The 18509-nt window shown below is 39.1% G+C and overlaps 1 protein-coding gene across 3 annotated transcripts; it reads left to right on the plus strand.

Annotated features, from left to right (window-relative positions):
* Positions 1 to 1749: 1749 nt before the first annotated feature.
* LOC148364454 (neuritin-like) lies at positions 1750 to 17364 on the plus strand. Of its 3 annotated transcripts, none has more exons than XR_015850756.1 (4): positions 1750 to 2008; positions 6245 to 6398; positions 9147 to 10363; positions 16622 to 17364. XR_015850756.1 is itself a non-coding variant. In XM_088338546.1 (4 exons), coding segments are annotated over exons 2-4 (384 nt in total). In that variant the 5' UTR covers positions 1750 to 2008; positions 2074 to 2147; the 3' UTR covers positions 9376 to 16497. The 3 variants fall into 3 exon arrangements, 2 of the variants coding, with proteins under 2 accessions (XP_088194672.1, XP_088194671.1); XM_088338546.1 differs by lacking the exon at positions 16622 to 17364 and adding an exon at positions 2074 to 2148 and having other exon boundaries at positions 9147 to 16497; XM_088338545.1 differs by lacking the exon at positions 16622 to 17364 and having other exon boundaries at positions 9147 to 16497.
* The last annotated feature ends 1145 nt before the right edge of the window (positions 17365 to 18509 follow it).

Raw genomic sequence — 18509 nt, forward strand, 5'->3', positions numbered from 1 at the left:
ATATAGTTTATATTTATTGCTGAAGCTATATATATATACACGCATGCACACACACACACATATATACTGGACTTTCTCAGAAAATTAGAATATTGTGATAAAGTTCTTTATTTTCTGTAATGCAATTAAAAAAACAAAAATGTCATACATTCTGGATTCATTACACATCAACTGAACTATTTCAAGCCTTTTATTATTTGAATATTGCTGAATTTGGCTTACAGCTTAAGAAAACTCCCCTTACCCTTAGAGCTAAATATATACATTTTTGCATTATGTATGTTTTTTTTTAATATCTTTTTATTTCTCACACACATTTTGACAGAGGTTTGATTCCTCTGTCATACAGCAACACAAACAAAAAATATATACAATTGACATACCCATAAATAACAAAAGGAACAACAACAAAAAATATTAATAAAATAAATGAAATAAAAAGTGAGGTGTTTAGACATCAAGTAAAAATTGTGTGATAAGCTTCTATCTTTTCTCAAATTGATCTAGTTTCAGTTGAAGTCTTGCAGTGATTTTTTCCATAATGTACATTTGCTTTAATTTTTTTCTCCATTGTTTTGTGTCAGGAGGTTGTGGTTTCAGCCAGTGCACTGTGATCATTTTCTTTGCTACCAGAAGCATAACCTTTAGTGTGTATTTATGTTGACCAGTCAATAATTCTTCTGGCAAAATTCCTAATACATAGGTCACTGGGTCCAACCACAACTCCCAACCAATGTATCGTTTTTATTCAAGTTGTTTTCGTTTTACCTCACATGGAATAGTTTTAAACAATAAAGCCCCTCAAGTTAAGAGTACTCTCTTCGAGTTCCAAAAAGATAACTAGGTAGTAATATACTAAATGTTTTAAATAAAATGCATAATGTACATTATTTTCTAATTTATATTCGTCATTATTGTCATTGATGCATAGGTACAGTTCTGGCATGGACTAGGGGACGTGTCCCCACCAATATCGAGAAGTGATGGTTTTGTCCCCAGCAATTTTATGTAAACACTTAAAAAAGTGCTATGCCCCCACCAATGTGAGGACCAAACCAATGCCTTTTGTATTGACGTTAATGTATGTGCATTAAATTTTAATGAATAAACAAATTATAGGTATGTTCTAAATCATCATTAACTATGCATTTTCAAGAGCTAATTGTTTTGGGCAGCCGTACCCAAGCGCAGACACACGAGCTGAGTAACAGGAGTTTATTAGGGGCAAAGGTAATTAACAAAAAGTGTGCCGTACGTTGGAGGAAGGAAGAAAGCGATAAACACAAAACTGTTTGGAAAAAACTCAAAGTTCAGGAAGTCCAGCATTGATCAAAGACAGGTATCAAGGAGGTGAGAAATGTACTATACCCAGGGAGGAACATGTAAAAAGCAAGCAACAATACTACAGCTTCTGCTGTTGGCACAGTCTTTAGATACCCTTGATTAGAATCAGATCCAGGTAAATACCAGCAGGTGTGGGGTCCTCCAATCTGTCTGGAGAATGGTGATGTGCCGGATCCGGATTTTTGTTACTGATTAACACGAAGGGCTATCAGTTTGATTTGCATTTCTAAAATGAGCATTTATCATGTTGTTACTGTGTTACTATATAACATGACTTGATTTGACTGAATATAACAAACAAATATTTTTTTTAAAAAGGGAGAGAAAAAAAATACACATAGGTTTGGCTCCGCCCCCAATTTTAGCCCCGCCTCAAAATGAGTTCTGCATCCAGGGACACACGACGTCACCTCGAGCGCTGATGGGAAGGGCGTCTCGTGCGCACTCCCACTGTGCGTTTTCTTCTGGGAGCCAGCCTTTTCACACTCCTATCAAATATGGGCAGCTAATTTTCCCTTTTTTATTTGTATTTACTCACTTTCGTGAGCATCCATTTTTTTTCTCCTGCCTCACATCGCGATCGCCTCTCCGCCTGGAGTGAAATGGGATGACATGGGATTGTTCACGTCGAATAAGATCGGGGAGATTCTCGGCTTTGCTTTAGGTAGGACATCTTCAGCTTCCTCTCTGCTGTCGTTTCTATTTTTATTTTTTATTTTTATCTCTCAGTCTCTCTGCGTGAGGCCATAAGAGTGACATCAGTACACGCCGGATGGGGATGTTGCGTGAGATGCTGTTGACGGAGTACGCGCACATGCACAAGTTTTGCTATATGAACATCAGTGCTTATTCTTAGTTGGCCCCTTTTTTTAAAATAGCATTGCAAAATTAGTATCGTCGATTAGTTTCGTTGAGCACATTAAACACAATTGATTATATACTCAGTTACACTTTGTCATTCTCTACATTTGAAGTCTTGAATTGCACGATAAAATACGCGTTTAACTCACATGGAATTATTTAAAATAATTATGGCACACACAGGCACAAAAAAAAAAAAATCCCATCAAGTCACGATCCCCTCTCTGCCCTGAGTGAAATGGGATAATACATAAATAAGAGCACAAAGGGAGTAGGCTGAAGCCGAAGCGTATAAGTGCCCACCCCTGTTACAGTTTTTCTCTACTTGCTAGAAGACATATTCAAAACCAAAACAAGAAAACAGAACATTTTTGAACACATATGTCAAGCTCGTGGCCCGCGGGGAAAATGTGGCGACCACATCATTAATAGACAATACTGAGAGAAGCACAAGAGAAGAATAAGTATCATCGTGTCAAACAATGACTTGCAGTTATAAATATGACCACTGGATGTCGGCAAAGCAGGGTGCCACTTGCAAAGCACCCACTGTAGCTGTATTTTCTGATGACCAATTATCAACCAGAGAACAATGAGGAAATCTATCCCGATCTTATTTTACCAAATATAAAAGTCGGGAATGCGCTGTTTAAGGCAATCCAAAAATACACAATTGAAAAAGATAGCACCTGGGTGTTGGTGCAGAAGCTTAAAGGTACTTTAGCTTCTTTCTAAAATTGATATTAAATCGAACAGCAAAGCGGTCATATTTAAGTAAATGTCTTCATAATTTTTTTTTAAATCAGATAGACTTTAAATCATGAAATCAAGTATTTAATTTAGTGTTTGTATGCTCTTTTTGTCACTTCGCAGTCTACACGAGTTTAACCGGGTTAAATTAATTAATTTTTTCCTTTTTTTTCTTTTAAAAATACACAATCGGTAAACACTTCAATCTTAGAGAAGGAACAAAATATCAAGAAAAAAAAAAGCCTCAATAATCATTTTATCCTAAATCATAATTTAATTGGGAGCCTCCGAAAAGATCCCCAGCCCTCCAACAAAGGCAAGATTTTTATGCTATTAATTCACTAGTGAGAACTGTTTTTCTCCAATGTGGCCACAACAAGCTAAAATTAGTTTGCCACCACGGTTTTAAAGGTTTCAGGTTTTAATTTTGGCCATGCATGTGTCCTCAGCATCAAAGTGAATCAGTGAATCTTGTGGAAATGTCATGATTGCTGATTGAGCGCAGCTGCGGCGGCTTAATTGGTGCCAACAGCCCGGACAGCTGATTGGTGGACACTCCCTTTTTAAACCCCCGGCTTCATTTTGCTGACTGTCAGATCGTTGCGAACTGTTGCATTCCACTCAGTGAGCCTTCCCGTCCGACGTTTTTGCTAAGCCTTTTCCTGCCTGATCTTCGTTATTGACCTGTTTATGGACCTGATTACGCCCGTTCTGCCTGCCTCCTGTTACCTGACCTGTTTTGCCCCGTCACCTGCCTGCCTCCTGCTAACGACTATACTTAAGATCTCCAGCCCCGGCCAATGACTCACTATTCCCGCCTTTTTCCGTCCGACACGGAAGTGTCACTTCCTCCTCGCTCGCTCCTGTAATCTGTCAGTCCTCGGATCAAGCAAGCAAGCCATTCTCTCCCTCCTTTATCAATAAAAACTGAGAAAACGAGTGCTATTGGGTCCCGTCTCCGTTCCTGGTTTGGGACAGGAAATTGACTCTAACTCACTCATCCAGTGACAGAAAACGGATAGACAGACAGTTTCACATCAACTGATTGTAGTTCTTTTTCTGTATTGAATTGGGACCTGCGCCATGTGCTTTTGAGCAAGAATGTACCTTGGATTGGTCGCCAGCCAGCTTACTTTTGCAGAATATTATCTAATGTGATCCCTGCTCACTCCTGCTTTTTCCACCTACAGGATTTGACCATGGTTGCCTCACTAATATACATACATAACTTATTAAGATAATTGCTAATATTTTTTGAAACGATGACATACTGTTCATATAGCAAGGGACAAAAACAGCATTCGTTTATCCTTGTTATAATACTATGTGTTTAAAGGGACAGTGTGTATTAAAATAACCATTAAAATAATAATAATAAAATAACCATTGTTCATTAGGAAAAAAAATTATTTGAAAAGAAATAAGCAAAACTTTATGGAGTATGTATAAATGTGCATTTTTACAAAACATGAGACTCACCCAGAGGTAATTGTTACCTGTGCTACGGGTAACCAAACAAACCAAAACCTTGCTAATGGCTGAGCAAAAAAAAAACCAAAATAAAATAGAAGAGACACTTTGCATGTCTGTAGTTTGTATTAGTCCTTGTGCTTTCAAGCACTCATTTTTATTTGCACAATACGACATCTAGTGGTCAAATGATATCCAGTCCAAACATGCAAATATTGTAAAGGTGGTGGCATAAACATTTACAAAAATAACAACAATGGAAGATGTTGCTTTTGGATGATTTGCACAGGCTACTGCAACTGAGTTAATTACTTATTTATTGCATTATTAAACCAAGGGCACCATCTACCACAAGTGCTTCATGAAGCTTCATTTGTCCATCGCTGCTAAATGGGTTTTTCTGCTAAATGCTAAATGCTAAATGGGTATTTCTGTATGACGTATTTTACCAAACTAAAAAAAACCTCATTTCAATATTGAAATGATCTTTGTTATTTTGTATATTGTATTTTTTGCTACAATGTTTCCGAAAACAGGCAAAAAACGTTGGTCATTAGAGCTAAAGAGGCACTGGTGTAAGAGATAACAGGTGGATACGGATTATACTACATTTTGAATCGTTGTACTCTCGGCAGTGTTCCCTCTAAGCTTCGCGCGTGAGCAATTGAGCACTGCTCGCATATTCTCGGCGCACAAGAAAATCTAGCTAGCGCACAAAAATGAGGGCTCAAAATTACTAATTAAGAAACGATTAAGTCAAAGTTACAGTGCATGAAGGCAAAAATACACGGGTTCCCCTGACGTTGTGTCCTAAATGCGGTATTTTGAAGTCGAACGAAGTTGAGTAAAGTTAGTAGAGTATGTCAAGAACCGGCTTCTTCGGCTCGGCTCACTAAAAAGGAACCGGCTCTTTCGGGTCCTAAACGGCTCTTCAGGTTGTTTTTGCTTCTTTAATCCCAAAATGACCAAATATTGAGTAAAATTATGCACAAAATGACTTAAAGGAAGGGGGGATAGAACAAAAAAGAAACAAATACCAAAATGAAAAAGAAGTAAAAAGCTGAGAAAAAAAGAAACAAAAGAAAGAGAAAAAAGAAGGAAAATTTTTAGAAAAAAGCCAGAAAAAAAGAAAAGAAAGAAATGTAAGAAAAAAGTAAATAGAGAACAAAAAGAAAAAAGTAACAGGTCGGAAAAAATAAACACAATGAGATTTTTTTAAAGGAATTTTAAAAAAAGTGGATAAAAACACCGAAAAAAGAAAAAAAAAGTTCCACTAAGTACCTCCACTAAAAACGTGTTTAAGTACAGTTCTGTATCTTACAACCGACTAAATAAGCCCCCAAAAATGTTAATATTATGCGACAAAATATATCAGGAAATAAAAAGAAATGGATATCTTGTGATAGAATTGTATGAACAAACAACGTTTGTAGGCCGTACAACCTTTGCAATAGTACATGAGACAATTCATTCAAAAGAGAAAAATAATTTTGCATTGCAGGAAACTCAGCAAAATGTAACTTAATGTCAAGTTTTGGACATGTTTGATAATTAATTATCCTGCCACACTTGGGATTATGGTGGCTCACTGTTGTTTCAAGCGTTGCTCATCGACTTTGTGTGAATGCTCAGACCCGTGGAAAATTAGAGGGAACATTGACTCTCGTGCAGGTTTAAAGCAGATTCCTTGGTGGTCAATGTCACAATTGAATTGTCTGAATATTCCACTGCAGAGTGAGATGTTTTTACTGCTTTATTACATGGTACTGATCATGATCTCTATAGTAACAGGAAATGATCTACATCGCTTGCGTTGCAGTGTTCCTGTCCATCTGCGTGCTGGCCGACTCTTCAGAGGTGAATTGTGAGAACGTTTACAAAGACTTCTCGGATTGTGTCTTGGAGCTGGGGGAGAGCATGGACAACTACCAGGAAAACGTGACCAGTGAGAGGGGAGTGGCGGCTGTGTGCAGGTAACAAAATTGATCCGCTTAATCAGTCTTATTTTCGTTTCGACTCCCCACTGTAAACAATCACTCTTATTATTATTCATGTTTTCAAATTGCAGAAATGGTTGGAGATTTGAGTTTTTAGCTGTGTAATTATATTAAGATAACTAAAAAAAACATTAAATATGATTGGCGGCACGATGGATGGGTGATTAGTGCGCAGACCCACGGTGCTGAGTCCAGCTACCGCAGCCTCCCGTGTGGAGTTTGCATATTCTCCCCGTGCCTGCGTGGGTTACCTTCGGTTACTCCAGTTTCCTCCCACATTCCAAAAACATGCATCTCAGGTAAATAGCCAGTTTAAATTGTCCCTAGGTGTGAATGAGGGAGTGATTTGTATGCCCTGCAACTGGCTGGCAACCAGTTCAGGGTCTCCCCTGCCCACTGCCCAAAGGTAGCTAGGATGGGCTCCAGCACCCCCGCGACCCTTCCGAGGATAAGTGGTTCAGCTAATGGATAGATGGATAGACACACACAAACTCTCATACAAACATGCATTTTTCTAATTAAATGTAGGTGAAGAAAGTTGCATTCATTCTACATAACATGAGCCATTGGTAGGCTAGTTAAAAGAATGAGAATTAAACTATTTTTGTTTGTTTTTTAATCTGAGTATCCGCAATTTGTGTTCCCCCTTATGCTTTTTAGCACTCGTTTTCGGTTGGACTATATAAAACAGCGACATCTGGTTGTCAAATAATACAAAACGGTTAGCACATTTGCCTAATATGCAAAAGTTCCCCAGTTCGAGACAGGGTGGAATAATGTGTTGGCCTGGAGAGGAATGGGCACCAGCAGGCTGTGCTTGCCCAAGACACACCCTAGGAAATTGTGCCCCTATGACCTTTGTGGTTAAGGGAACGACCTGCCCACCCCTTTAATGTAAGTGCACCCTACGCAAATTATGGAATAATTGATTACTGATTGATTGTTTAGTGTTATATCAGTGATCAATGTATTTTTTATTATTGTAGACCAATTCTAATAAAATGTATCATAGAACATTGGAGTTCTTTTTTCAGAGCTTTTCTTGAGGCAAACCGGATTTTGCCTAGCCTCACCAATCACTGCCACCTCCCCCGAGTAAATTGAATTTATATGTGTTAAAAACATTAGAATAAGATTGAAAATGTTGCTTTAAAATAAAAAATGATTTAAGAAACACTGAGAGCTGCAGAAACACATGTATACATCTTAATTCTGAGTATGAGCCATGACTTCGCAGAATACTACACGTGCATCTTTCGACTAAAGCAAAAAGCACAGTCCATCATCCAGGAAGACGGAGACAGATATGAACAGTGCTGGGAGTCTGAGCCACTCGTCTAAATAATTTATCACTTTGTTGCAGCGGTAATGAAATTCCGGGGACTGTTTTGTCATTGTTATTGCGCTCCACCACCCCGGCATAGGCCAGATTCACACCTTCTGTTGTAGAATTTCCACTTGCAATATCATTCGCGATATTGTGTCTCTCTCAGATGCGGTTGCCATGGTTATTGAGCCTCAGTTGGACTTACTGCTGGCCACTGTATCCATCATTGGCAAGTACTGTAAATTCTGGACTACAGAGTGCGCCTGATCGAAGCAGCGTCTGCAAATTTAAGGATGAAACTCATCTTTGTTTTTGTACAAGCCGCACTGGATTTTAAGCCGCAGGCTTAAACAGCCATATAAATGAAAGCGTTCATGTCCATTTCTGACATTTAAAAAAAATCAGAGGGGAAACGTCTAGTACAGAAACGTAACACATTGTACCGCGATCAAGACACTTGTTAGCAGACTGTATCTGCTGCTGTCAATCTCAATCAACCAGCACGGCAGTCAATTTTAATCAAATTGGCATTCAAATATACGTATGTGTGCAACGAAATCATTATACATACAGTAAATGCTTGGAATCTTTCAAACAATTAGTGTTGGCTGGTTGAATTTTTTTAGTGTGGCAGCAAGTAACTAATTATTGGGTACATTTTTCTCACCGGGCCAAAAACGTGATGTCATATTAGGCTGTCATTAGTTTGATAACTGCCAGCCCGATAATTATTATGTAACCCTCCTTAGTTGGTAACTAACGTCCAAATGTGTAATGATTTCTCCGTGTAGTAGAAGCAATACTTGGTATCTATCCTCTTTATCACTTTATCATGTGCGCAGGGATCAGTGCCATGGCAAAGCAAGTTTACTGTTGGCTGTTGTGATTGTTCGGGATTCTGAATTTTAATCAGTACAATACATTGAGTTATGTTTTGAGAATATTTTTGTCACATTCCTGCGTCTATGTTAATGCCAATTTCATTGATATTGACAGCTGCGGATAGAGTTCGCAAACGAGCGACTTGACCACGGAACAATGTGTTACTTTTCTGTACTAGACATTTCCCCGCTGATTTCTGCCAAGATTGTGGTCTTACTCCATAGGGGCTGTGGGAATCTTATTTATTCGTTAAATTGCGTCTGCAATTAGATGACCAGGCATTTGGCTAGCAAAGAGAGTCCTAGTTCGTTCCGCAGTTTACCCGTGTATTATTGGACGTCTTCACTTTGACATTCAGAGCACTTGGCACAAATCACATTGCGTCATCACCCTCTGCGTGCCCTTGCGAAAAATGTTGGGGCTTATAGTCCAGAAATTACAGGAAGAAGGGTTGGATGGGGAATATTACGGCAGACGATTGGTGAGCTGATCTTTTGATGCTTTGTTTTCCGCAGCCACTGGGAAGCGTTCCACTCGTGCGCGTTGACGGCGCTTTCCGACTGCCAGCAAGAGGTCAGTTCCATCTGGGAGACTCTGAGGCAGGACTCCAGAAAGATGCGATTTCAGGGAAGCTTGTTTGACCTGTGTAGCTCCTGCTCACCTCCTAACATACCCGTCGCGGCGCTGAGCCTGCCCCTCACCGCCATGCTGCTCACTACCGGGCCCAGGTGGTCCTTTATGTAATGCCGATAATTTAGGCTGGAGATTAAATGGGAAGAGTGAACCCCATCTTAGGTTCCATCAGGTTCACTTTTCCCTAGCAGAGCCTAAAGCCAAGGAAAACAATAAGGATTATTTTGATGCTTGGATCTTCATTTAGCTTAACACTCTTAGACAGGGGTGGTTAGACTGCAGCCCATGGGCTTTTTAATCGGTCACAATTAACGAAAATGGTAGAAATGTAATGGCATATATATAATGGTAAACAAAGTTCTAGTACCAAAAACAAATTGTTGTTGTTTAGGTGCAATTTTTATCCCTAGTGTCCATTTCTGTGAGGACAAATACTTTAGAGTCTCTAGTTTGGTGAATAGGTGGTCCTCAATGAGCCGCTTGGTGAAATAGCACCAGCAAATTAACAGTGTCAACAGCTACAGTTAAGAGGTGACCCCCGAGATGCTGGCTTCAAGGCAAAGTGGCAAAGAAAAACCATATCTGAGAGTGGCCAACACAGGGAAGAGATTAAAATTGGCAAAAGAACACTGACATTGAATAATTAAAAGTATGACTTTTTCATGGACAACACACAATTGTCTGGCTGACTCTAAACATTTGAATAATAGTGTATATCTTTTCAAAGATTATTATCCAATTTACTACTTAAAAGAAGAGTTCATATATTATCTTTGTTTTAATTCCCTGTGTTTCAAATACAATTTAATAAAATAAATCTATTTAAGAACAAATATAAAATAAATTACCTTCTTGCACAGCCCATCTTACCAAATATTTTTAACCAATGCGGCCCACGACTCACAAAGTTTTGCCACCCCTGCTCTCGGAGATAAAACATAGGCATGATGTGACTTTTTAATCTATGTATTGTTTTCATCTAACCGTTTATTCATCTATATCAGGGGTCTCCAACTGTGTGCCCGCGGGCGCCAGGGTGCCTTTTAAGGACAGCTGAGGTTCCTGCGGATCTGTTATGAAGATAGCTCACCGGTCCTGGGTGATTGCTATTTTCCAGTAAAATGTTTTTAAATTTTTGCTTTAAAATTTTTTTGTGTGGTTGATTGAGTCTATATATTATTGATTCTGTTATTAATAACCCTAGAGTGACAAGATACTAATAACATGACAAGTTATTATTTTTTAAATGGATATCAAACTGGCTGCCCTTTGCGCTAATTAGTAAGGATAAAGTCGCTCTCGGCTTGAAAAAGGTTGGAGACCCCTGGTCTATATGTTTTGAAATTCGATCAAAGAAACTTCAGAGAAAGGAACCGTCTAGCATAGCTTGCTCTTGATCTATACCCTCAATGGGATCCTCATGTTAACATTATGTTAGCTTTGCATCAGTGATGTGTGGTGAGGTTCGTGTCTGGTGAGGCACAGTCAGATTTACAAATAGATGAACCTAGATATTTTTCATCATTTGATTTGCAGAGCAAGAGCAATATATAAACTGTACGTATTGAAAAAACACTTACCCTAACTTATAAATGAAGTCTATGCGGTGTTACTTTTGAATAAAAGCACCAATAGATGAAAATTGTGAAAAACTATCAATGCAGCAAAAAGTAAATTACTACCAATATAGAACACATTCAATCAATAAAAAAGAGTTCTTACAAATCCAATGGATCCAAGCTTGGCACACATTTGTAATTTTTATACACAAAAACAATAATTTTAAAAAACAACAGTTTAGCTAAGCTAGGCTAACCATCTTTTCTTTTATTTGTATTGTTTTCTCTCTACTTTTCTCTGCGCTAGTACATCTTAAATTGAAAAAAAAAAAAAAACCTAGGCAAATCAATCAATGAGTGGGTTGTTACTCCTCATTGAGTCACGACAATCGAGTTTTATACAAATCCTGATAACGGTCCTTTAGAGATGCAAAACGTCTTTGAATTTGTGTTTATGTTTTCATTGTGTTTACATTCCAAGTGTTAAAAAAACAGGTCAAATTATTGAGAGTCCAAGCAATGGGGGCTGCTTTTTCTTCAGATTTTTTTAGGATGCGATCATTTAAATAAGTTGGGTGCAAAATCAAAACTAGGACCAAAACACTCACTTAGATGTTGTGGGTTTTACAGCATGGGTCACCAATGTGTGGACCCTTAAAGGGACAATGTGTATTATTTAGCGCATCCTGGTGGTAAAAAAATGGTGATTTAAATAATAACCAAAAATTCATGAACTATCATATAACTGCATCTTTTTAAAATACGCGTAGGTTGAGAAATTAGCATTTATTTTATTTCACATGATCTTCACCTGAAGGTAACTAAGATAATTGTCAGGCGTTTGGCTGCTACGGGGACCCAAAAATCTCAGCACCACACAGGGACATCAAGTGGTCCAATAATACTTACTGTTCCTTGAGAACACATGAGGAGACCATGGATTTGTTCCGAAAATAGCTCACAAGCCATGTGTCATTGTGATTTTCTAGGAAATTTGATTTCTAACTGGCATGAGAAATATTTTACATGATCAGGGTCTTTAAATACATGATCAATGCTTCTAAAATTTGTTTTAAAATAAGCCTATGATTTAGATATCTAAGCACACCTGTTCCCTTATAAAATGCATTTGTTTCAGTGGTTTACTCAGCCTTTTTTAACCCCACTTCTATTAAATACAGCGTGGTAATAACATAATAATAACATAATAGCATGATAAGTTTTTTTTAGCAATGCATATCAAACTAAAAGCCCTTTGTGATATTCAGTAACCAAAAAAGTAGTGTTAGCCCTCCTCCAGAGGGTGCCAACAGGCAGACATACTGGAGGACCCCACACAGGTAATAACTATCTGCACCTGACAAAAATCAAGGGATGGGTATTTAAAGACTGTGCCAACAACAGAAGCTGTTGGATCGTTGCTTAGTATGACATATTGTTAACCTAAATAATTCTTATTTTAGAAATACAAATTCAACTGGTAGCACTGGTAGCCAATCAGTAACAAAAAGTATCTCTTGGCTTTAAAAAGGTTGGTGACTCCGTTATACAGCACATTATTTGTACCTGATATTGCTTTTAAGACGCTAGTATGTTTGTTTCCATTGTCCTCGCTTTAGTTTGCTCCACCTCAAACAAGGCTATTTGACATATCTGGTCAATGAACCACCACGGGCTATGTTTTAATGAGGACATTTGCATTTATTGATCCGACACAAATAGTCTCATAAATTTTCCTGTCCTCAGGAGTCTTATCTATTTTTCATGTGGACATGCTCTTTAGACTTTTTTATACTAATTATAATATGCATGACCATTTTGAGGGTGGGACCTAATAACAAAAGTATAGCGGTTCGTGTATGAAGCTCCGCAGTGCATCGGCATCCTCTCCCCCCATCCATCAGCCAATCTGCAGCCTCCCCGTTCCCTTTGTCGGCATGAACCTTCTGCTTGTTTCTATTTATTCTCTAATCTTGCGCAGGTGCTAGCATGATATCATCCATTGTGGGAATGCCATTGTGAGAAAACCGACCGTTCTTGAGCATGAGCAATATGTAAAGCCACTTCCCTGAGAGGAATTGTCTCCCACTGTGTGTATTTCAGTGCATATATGGAAGACTAATCCTAGCAAAATTCGAAATAAATGTATACATTTATAAATACCTACAAATAAATGCCATACAACTAAATGAACACATAAATAAACCATGTAATACCTAAATAGATGACATCAATGCAATTTATTCATATATTCATGCAATTTGTCATTCATTTTGTTATTTACAATCGTAGCCGTGTAGAAAGAAGATTGTATTTGGCTGCTTGGAGTGGTCGTTGCTCTGTAGCTATATTACGCAATTTGTCCGCCAGAGGGCCTAAGAGACCCCATGGAAGCAGAGCACAAGAAAGCAGATTTTTATTAATTTTGTTGGTATTTATCGGGCGTGTCTTGACCTGAACCCTAGCCAAAGAACTCGCGGAGGCCTAAGGTACAATTGTGTACATTTTCACGCAAATCGGTTCAGCCATTTCAGAGCCTACAGGTCACATACAGGCACACACACAAATCGGTATTTATAAAGTAGTTTAGTTTAGACAAGCATAATGGCCTGGCATTTCCAGGCTTGGCGTTGCCAGGCATTCTACTTGGGTGAGGTTTTTGGGGTTGTAGTATGTTGAAAAAGCACCAGGAAACCTGTAGTGAGTTCCAAAGAGCTGCATGGCCGCTTGTACACGAAAGCAGATGTTTATGAATTTTGTTGGTATTAATGGGGGTGCCATGAAACCTAGGTAAAAACACTCCAAGATGCCTAAATTACAACTGTGCAAATTTTCACGAAAAGTCGGTGTAGCAGTTTTGGAGTCGATAAACCAAATACGAACACACACACACACACACACAGGCAAATCAGGTTTTAGACATAGATTTTGGTGTGCTGTATTTTGTTGTGATTTTGTTATTATTTCTGTCGTTTATTTTGTCGTGTATTTTGATGTTTATTAAGTCTTTTTCTTTATGAATTTTGTTGTGAATTTTGTCACAACAAAATGTTATTTAAATGAGAGCGTCAATCAAAGTGGCTGAGCTTTTCTCCTACTGGTTGATTGACGAGTGCACTAATAAACAGCAATTCCTTTCTTTTAGTTGATAAACCAATCTGTATTTTGTCATTTATTTTGTCAGGTATTTTTGTCATTTACCTCTCAACAAAATATTTTTAAAATGAAGGGGCGGGATAAACTGGCTAGCTCCTTACCTAACCCAGGGATTTCAAACATACAGCCCATGGATCCGGTGATTTAATTCGCCCAGCTGTAAATTTTTGCGTATGTTAAAAAAAACTGCATGTCTCTAGCTCATTTCTATCAGAAGTTATGTTTTTTTTGTTTTTTAAATAAATACAAACCAAACCCTCCTTCCTGCTCCGTGTTCAGGATTACAGTACTTATCTCTGTGAACTTGCGTTATCTGTAATGAACAATAATAAAACAAAGCAGCGCTCAAGGTTAACGAGCAAACACTTGACAGTAACATTGTAAAACATGTTGGAATCGACACCTGATATTAATACAATTGTAAAGACAAAATATGCCAAATTTCTGGAGCAGGCAGCAGCAACTAAACTGCAGGAGTGTAATGAGAGGGAGGTGAAAAGATGTAATGGAATGGCATCTGTTTGCGCAGATCATTGAAAGAAAGATTTATCTGGTTTCATGTTAGAGACAATATTGTGCAGCATTCCCTCAGCTTCAGTAGGCCCGGCCTGGGAGTTGTATCTGATGTTATTCAAATCAAATCAATTTTATCCGTAAAATAAATTGCCACTCAAAGTGCTGTATAAAAATCATTCCGCATTCAACAAGACGATTAAAGGATGGCCCAAGACCATTAGGATATTTACAAACTAGTAAAAGCACCTTAAAATTCATCCTCAAACGCACAGGGACCCAATGAAGATTTTTTTAAAACTGGTGTAATGTTATCCCTCCCCCTGTTCCCCGTAAGCACCCTTGCTGCTGAGTTTTGCAATAGCTGCAAGCTAGAAATACTCTTTTTGGGAAAACCAGTGAGCAGGGCATGACAATAATCTAAATGAGAATATATAAAAACATGCATCAGTATCTCCATATTTGCCTGACAGAGAAATGGCCTGTTCACTGCTAGAACTATTATTTTGTATTTCAAAGCAGTATGAAAATTGAGGCAAGTTAATTTTCATCATTTATTTTGCGATGCAGCTGCAGTTGGTGGAATAGAGTGCGAGGTATTGCACAGAGTGAACCAAGAAAGCAAGGTTTTGGGTGCTTTGAGAAGATGTATGAGAGCGTGATTGTGCTGACTGTGTTGTATGGTGCAGAGACCTGAAGGCTGAACCCACATTTGAGAAGGAAATTAAATGTTTTTGAGATGAAGTGTTTGAGGAGTATGTTAGGAGTGGCAAGATTGGAAGGATTGAGAAATGAAATTGTGAGAGACAGAACTGGAGTAGTAGTGGAACTGAGCAAGCGTGTGGATAAGAGAGTACTCGGTTGGTTTGGACACATGGAGAGGATGGAATGTTGAAGAGGACCTACAGAGAAGAAGTAAATGGAAGGAGACCAAGAGGAAGGCCGCGGTTGACGTGGATGGATGGTGTAATGAGTGCACCGCAGGAAAGAGGTCTAAATATAGTCGAGGCTAGAGTTCGGAATGAGTAGAGAGGCGTTGTAAAAGGATAGTGGGATGTTTAGATGCGTTCTAAGGGATGGGCAGAGCACCCGTATGATGCTGCAGGGGTAAACCAGTGAAAGCGGCCGCCGCTGTTGAATAGAAGAATGTGTTGTGCCACCCTGACCCGAGCGACATGGCCGCTTTCTTGTGTCCTGTTTGATCTGGAGGGACGAAAGGTGCTTAACATGTTTGGGTGTTTGGGCATTTTTGGCATTTTTTTTATTTTCTTTGTTTTTGTATGTGTTTGTCTTGCTGTCGGTCAACCCTCTCGACGGATATGACCAGGGTAGATAATCAGATATTTTTATCATCAGCTCCCACTTGAGTCTGTTTAGCGCGGTAAATTGTTTCAGATGTAAAGCCGCATTTATTCAACTGTTAACTATGTTGTGCTTAGAAGATCCGCGATTATAATTTGTAGGGTAGACTACAAATGTAGGCTGCTTGAGTAAGCGTAGTACGGCAAAACAAAGCTAAATACTTGGTGTTGACCTGAGAACATAAAGTCTGGATCCAGCCATCGAGCCAAACTTTTGACATGCCTGCTATAGGCAAATTGCTCATCAGGCAACTTAGCCTTTTACGAATAACATGATAAAATACCCGAAAAAATAAATACTGAAAAAAATAATTGACTAAATAAATGGCATTAATAGATGAATAAATTGCATTTATGTCTTATATCTAGGTATTACATGAGTTATCCTTGTGTTCATTTATTTATGTGGAATACATTTGTAGGTATTAATTCCTTTCTTCTACATATGGCTGGATCCGTCGTCCATACGCATGAAGATTGTCATTTTGAATTCAAATGGAATTTATGGTAAACCTCTGAATGTAAAACTGTTTGATATCTCTTGATTTTGTTTGCGGCTAGAAAAGCACACTATTTAGAAGACTGTATAGGATATAAGCAATATAAGTCACATTTGTAATAAAGCACCAGCACTGTAAAACAAACTGGCATTCTTCGTGTTTGCAAGCATAAGTGAAGGAATCTTGTTGGAGGTAATCAATTAGCAGGAAACGGTTCACTGGCGTGGAGACGTTTCTGTGTCTCATTTAGAAGAGTTTCTGTTTTCAGGCATCCCTGGCAGCAAAGTGTCGGTAATGAGGACCGTAACAAGCACTAGTGTGCGCGCCCATCTGTTCCTTTTCGCCTGGACGCTTTCAGCGATGGTGAGAGGAGGAGAAGGATCATGCCCTGAGGTGGAACCTGGTCAGAGAAGCGAAAGCACGGTTGCATTTGGCCAACTTTGGCATCTGAAGCACAGACGCCAATTATCTTCAAATATTTCCAGAGGATCGCTCTTCTAAGCCGCTGTGAAGTGGCAGCGTTTTATTTAGAACAAAGGTTTTTTTTTTTTCAAAGTCCCCAAAATAGGTCCAATTCTCAGCTTTTTTGTAATCAAACAACAAAGCAGAACACTTAGGGAGGTTTTGGGTATTCAGGAATGGAGGGTAAGTGTGAGGAAGTGCAACTTAAATGTTATATCATGATGTAAAAATAAATAAATACAAGAACAACATACCAGACGCTCCCCTACTTACGAAAAACGGGAGATGCGAAAAAGTTTTTAGGGATGTCGAAAAATATCCGGACATTGATGTAAGTTAGATTTTGTATTGTGTCCACATTTTTGCGGGTACAGGACATTACTGTAGTGCTTAATTCCGCCGCTACCGGCGTGTGGTGGTGCTGTGAGAGGTCAACCCAGCATCCACCCTGAAGAAGAAATCCGGCTTTTACTTCCTAGTTCGTGTATAAACATTCCATACTGTATCTCCAGCGTGCTAAGAACTTTGACATTTTTATTGTTTAATATCTCGTGCATCCATTAAATACAGTTGGTGTAAAGTGTAGAAAGGAGGCCAGCCGATTCTTGTGAATCTAAAGGGGAATAAGAAAGCTTGATATGGTTGAAAAAATTGTTGGATCGCTTTTTTTCGGTCACTTTCTATCACGGAGGAGAAAGTTGCCTAACTCTCGATGCTCATCTTCCAAAAGTAAGTTGGACGAGCTGAGCGGAGCCACACACTTCACCCGCCTTCAGTCCTCTGAGGCTCGCACTCACGTCCCCGCCCGACCCGCTGTCGTGCCCGGAAGGATACGGAGCCCCTCCGCGGCTTCCAGCCGGACTGGCGCCTCTTACCTCTGTGCTTCGTCAAGAGCGAGTCGCCATAACGCCAAAAGCGTGTCGCCACAACGTTAAAGATCGGCCATTGTTGACGCTGGCAAACATGGCGGCGCTACTTGTATAGCGACCAACAGTCGGGGAAACTAAATCCGGCGAAAATAACAACTTGAGACTCAGAGGGCGATTGGGTGATGCGACCAGCGGACGGTGCCGTAAGAGGAACGTGAAATTTTCAAGATGCCGAGCAGAGATAAAGAACTCGAGGAAATTAAAAAGTCACTCGGCTTTTTAATGGATAAAATGGATATCGTCACCAGACAACAAGACACAATTTTGAGTTTAATGGCAGAAATCAAAGACCTAAAAAACGAAAACATGGAGAAAGAAAAGAGGATTATTGCACTAGAAGGACGCGTAGCAGATCTGGAACAGTATACCAGGATAAATGACATCATTATCACCGGTTTGGACATCAAACCTCGGACCTATGCCAAGGCTGTGGCAAATACAAACATTGCAACAGATGCTGATGAGGATTCAGCTGAGCAACAGGTCATTGCTTTTATGAGTAAAAAAGGCATAGCCATCAGTGCTGAGGACATAGAAGCATGCCACCCATTAACAAGAGGTGACAACCGACCCAAGGCGACCATCGTAAGGTTTGTTAACAGAAAACGGAAACATGAAATCCTTAAGCAAGGAAAAAAACTAAAAGGGACTAATGTTTATTTAAATGAACACTTAAGCAAAAAAAAACTCTGACATTGCAAGACAGGCTCGATTTTTGAGGAAAACGAACAAAATACAAGGAACATGGACTTCAAACTGCAGAGT

Source organism: Urocampus carinirostris, chromosome 6 (genome assembly GCF_059441175.1).
Source record: "Urocampus carinirostris isolate Australia breed hairy pipefish chromosome 6, RoL_Ucar_1.0, whole genome shotgun sequence".
NCBI lineage: Eukaryota > Metazoa > Chordata > Actinopteri > Syngnathiformes > Syngnathidae > Urocampus > Urocampus carinirostris.

Coding starts and splice junctions, on each gene's coding strand:
- LOC148364454 (XM_088338545.1), top strand. CDS start 1,957: ATGGGATTGTTCACGTCGAATAAGATCGGGGAGATTCTCGGCTTTGCT. Junction 2,009..6,244: donor GATTCTCGGCTTTGCTTTAG/GTAGGACATCTT, acceptor CTTGCGTTGCAG/TGTTCCTGTCCATCTGCGTG. Junction 6,399..9,146: donor GGAGTGGCGGCTGTGTGCAG/GTAACAAAATTG, acceptor TGTTTTCCGCAG/CCACTGGGAAGCGTTCCACT.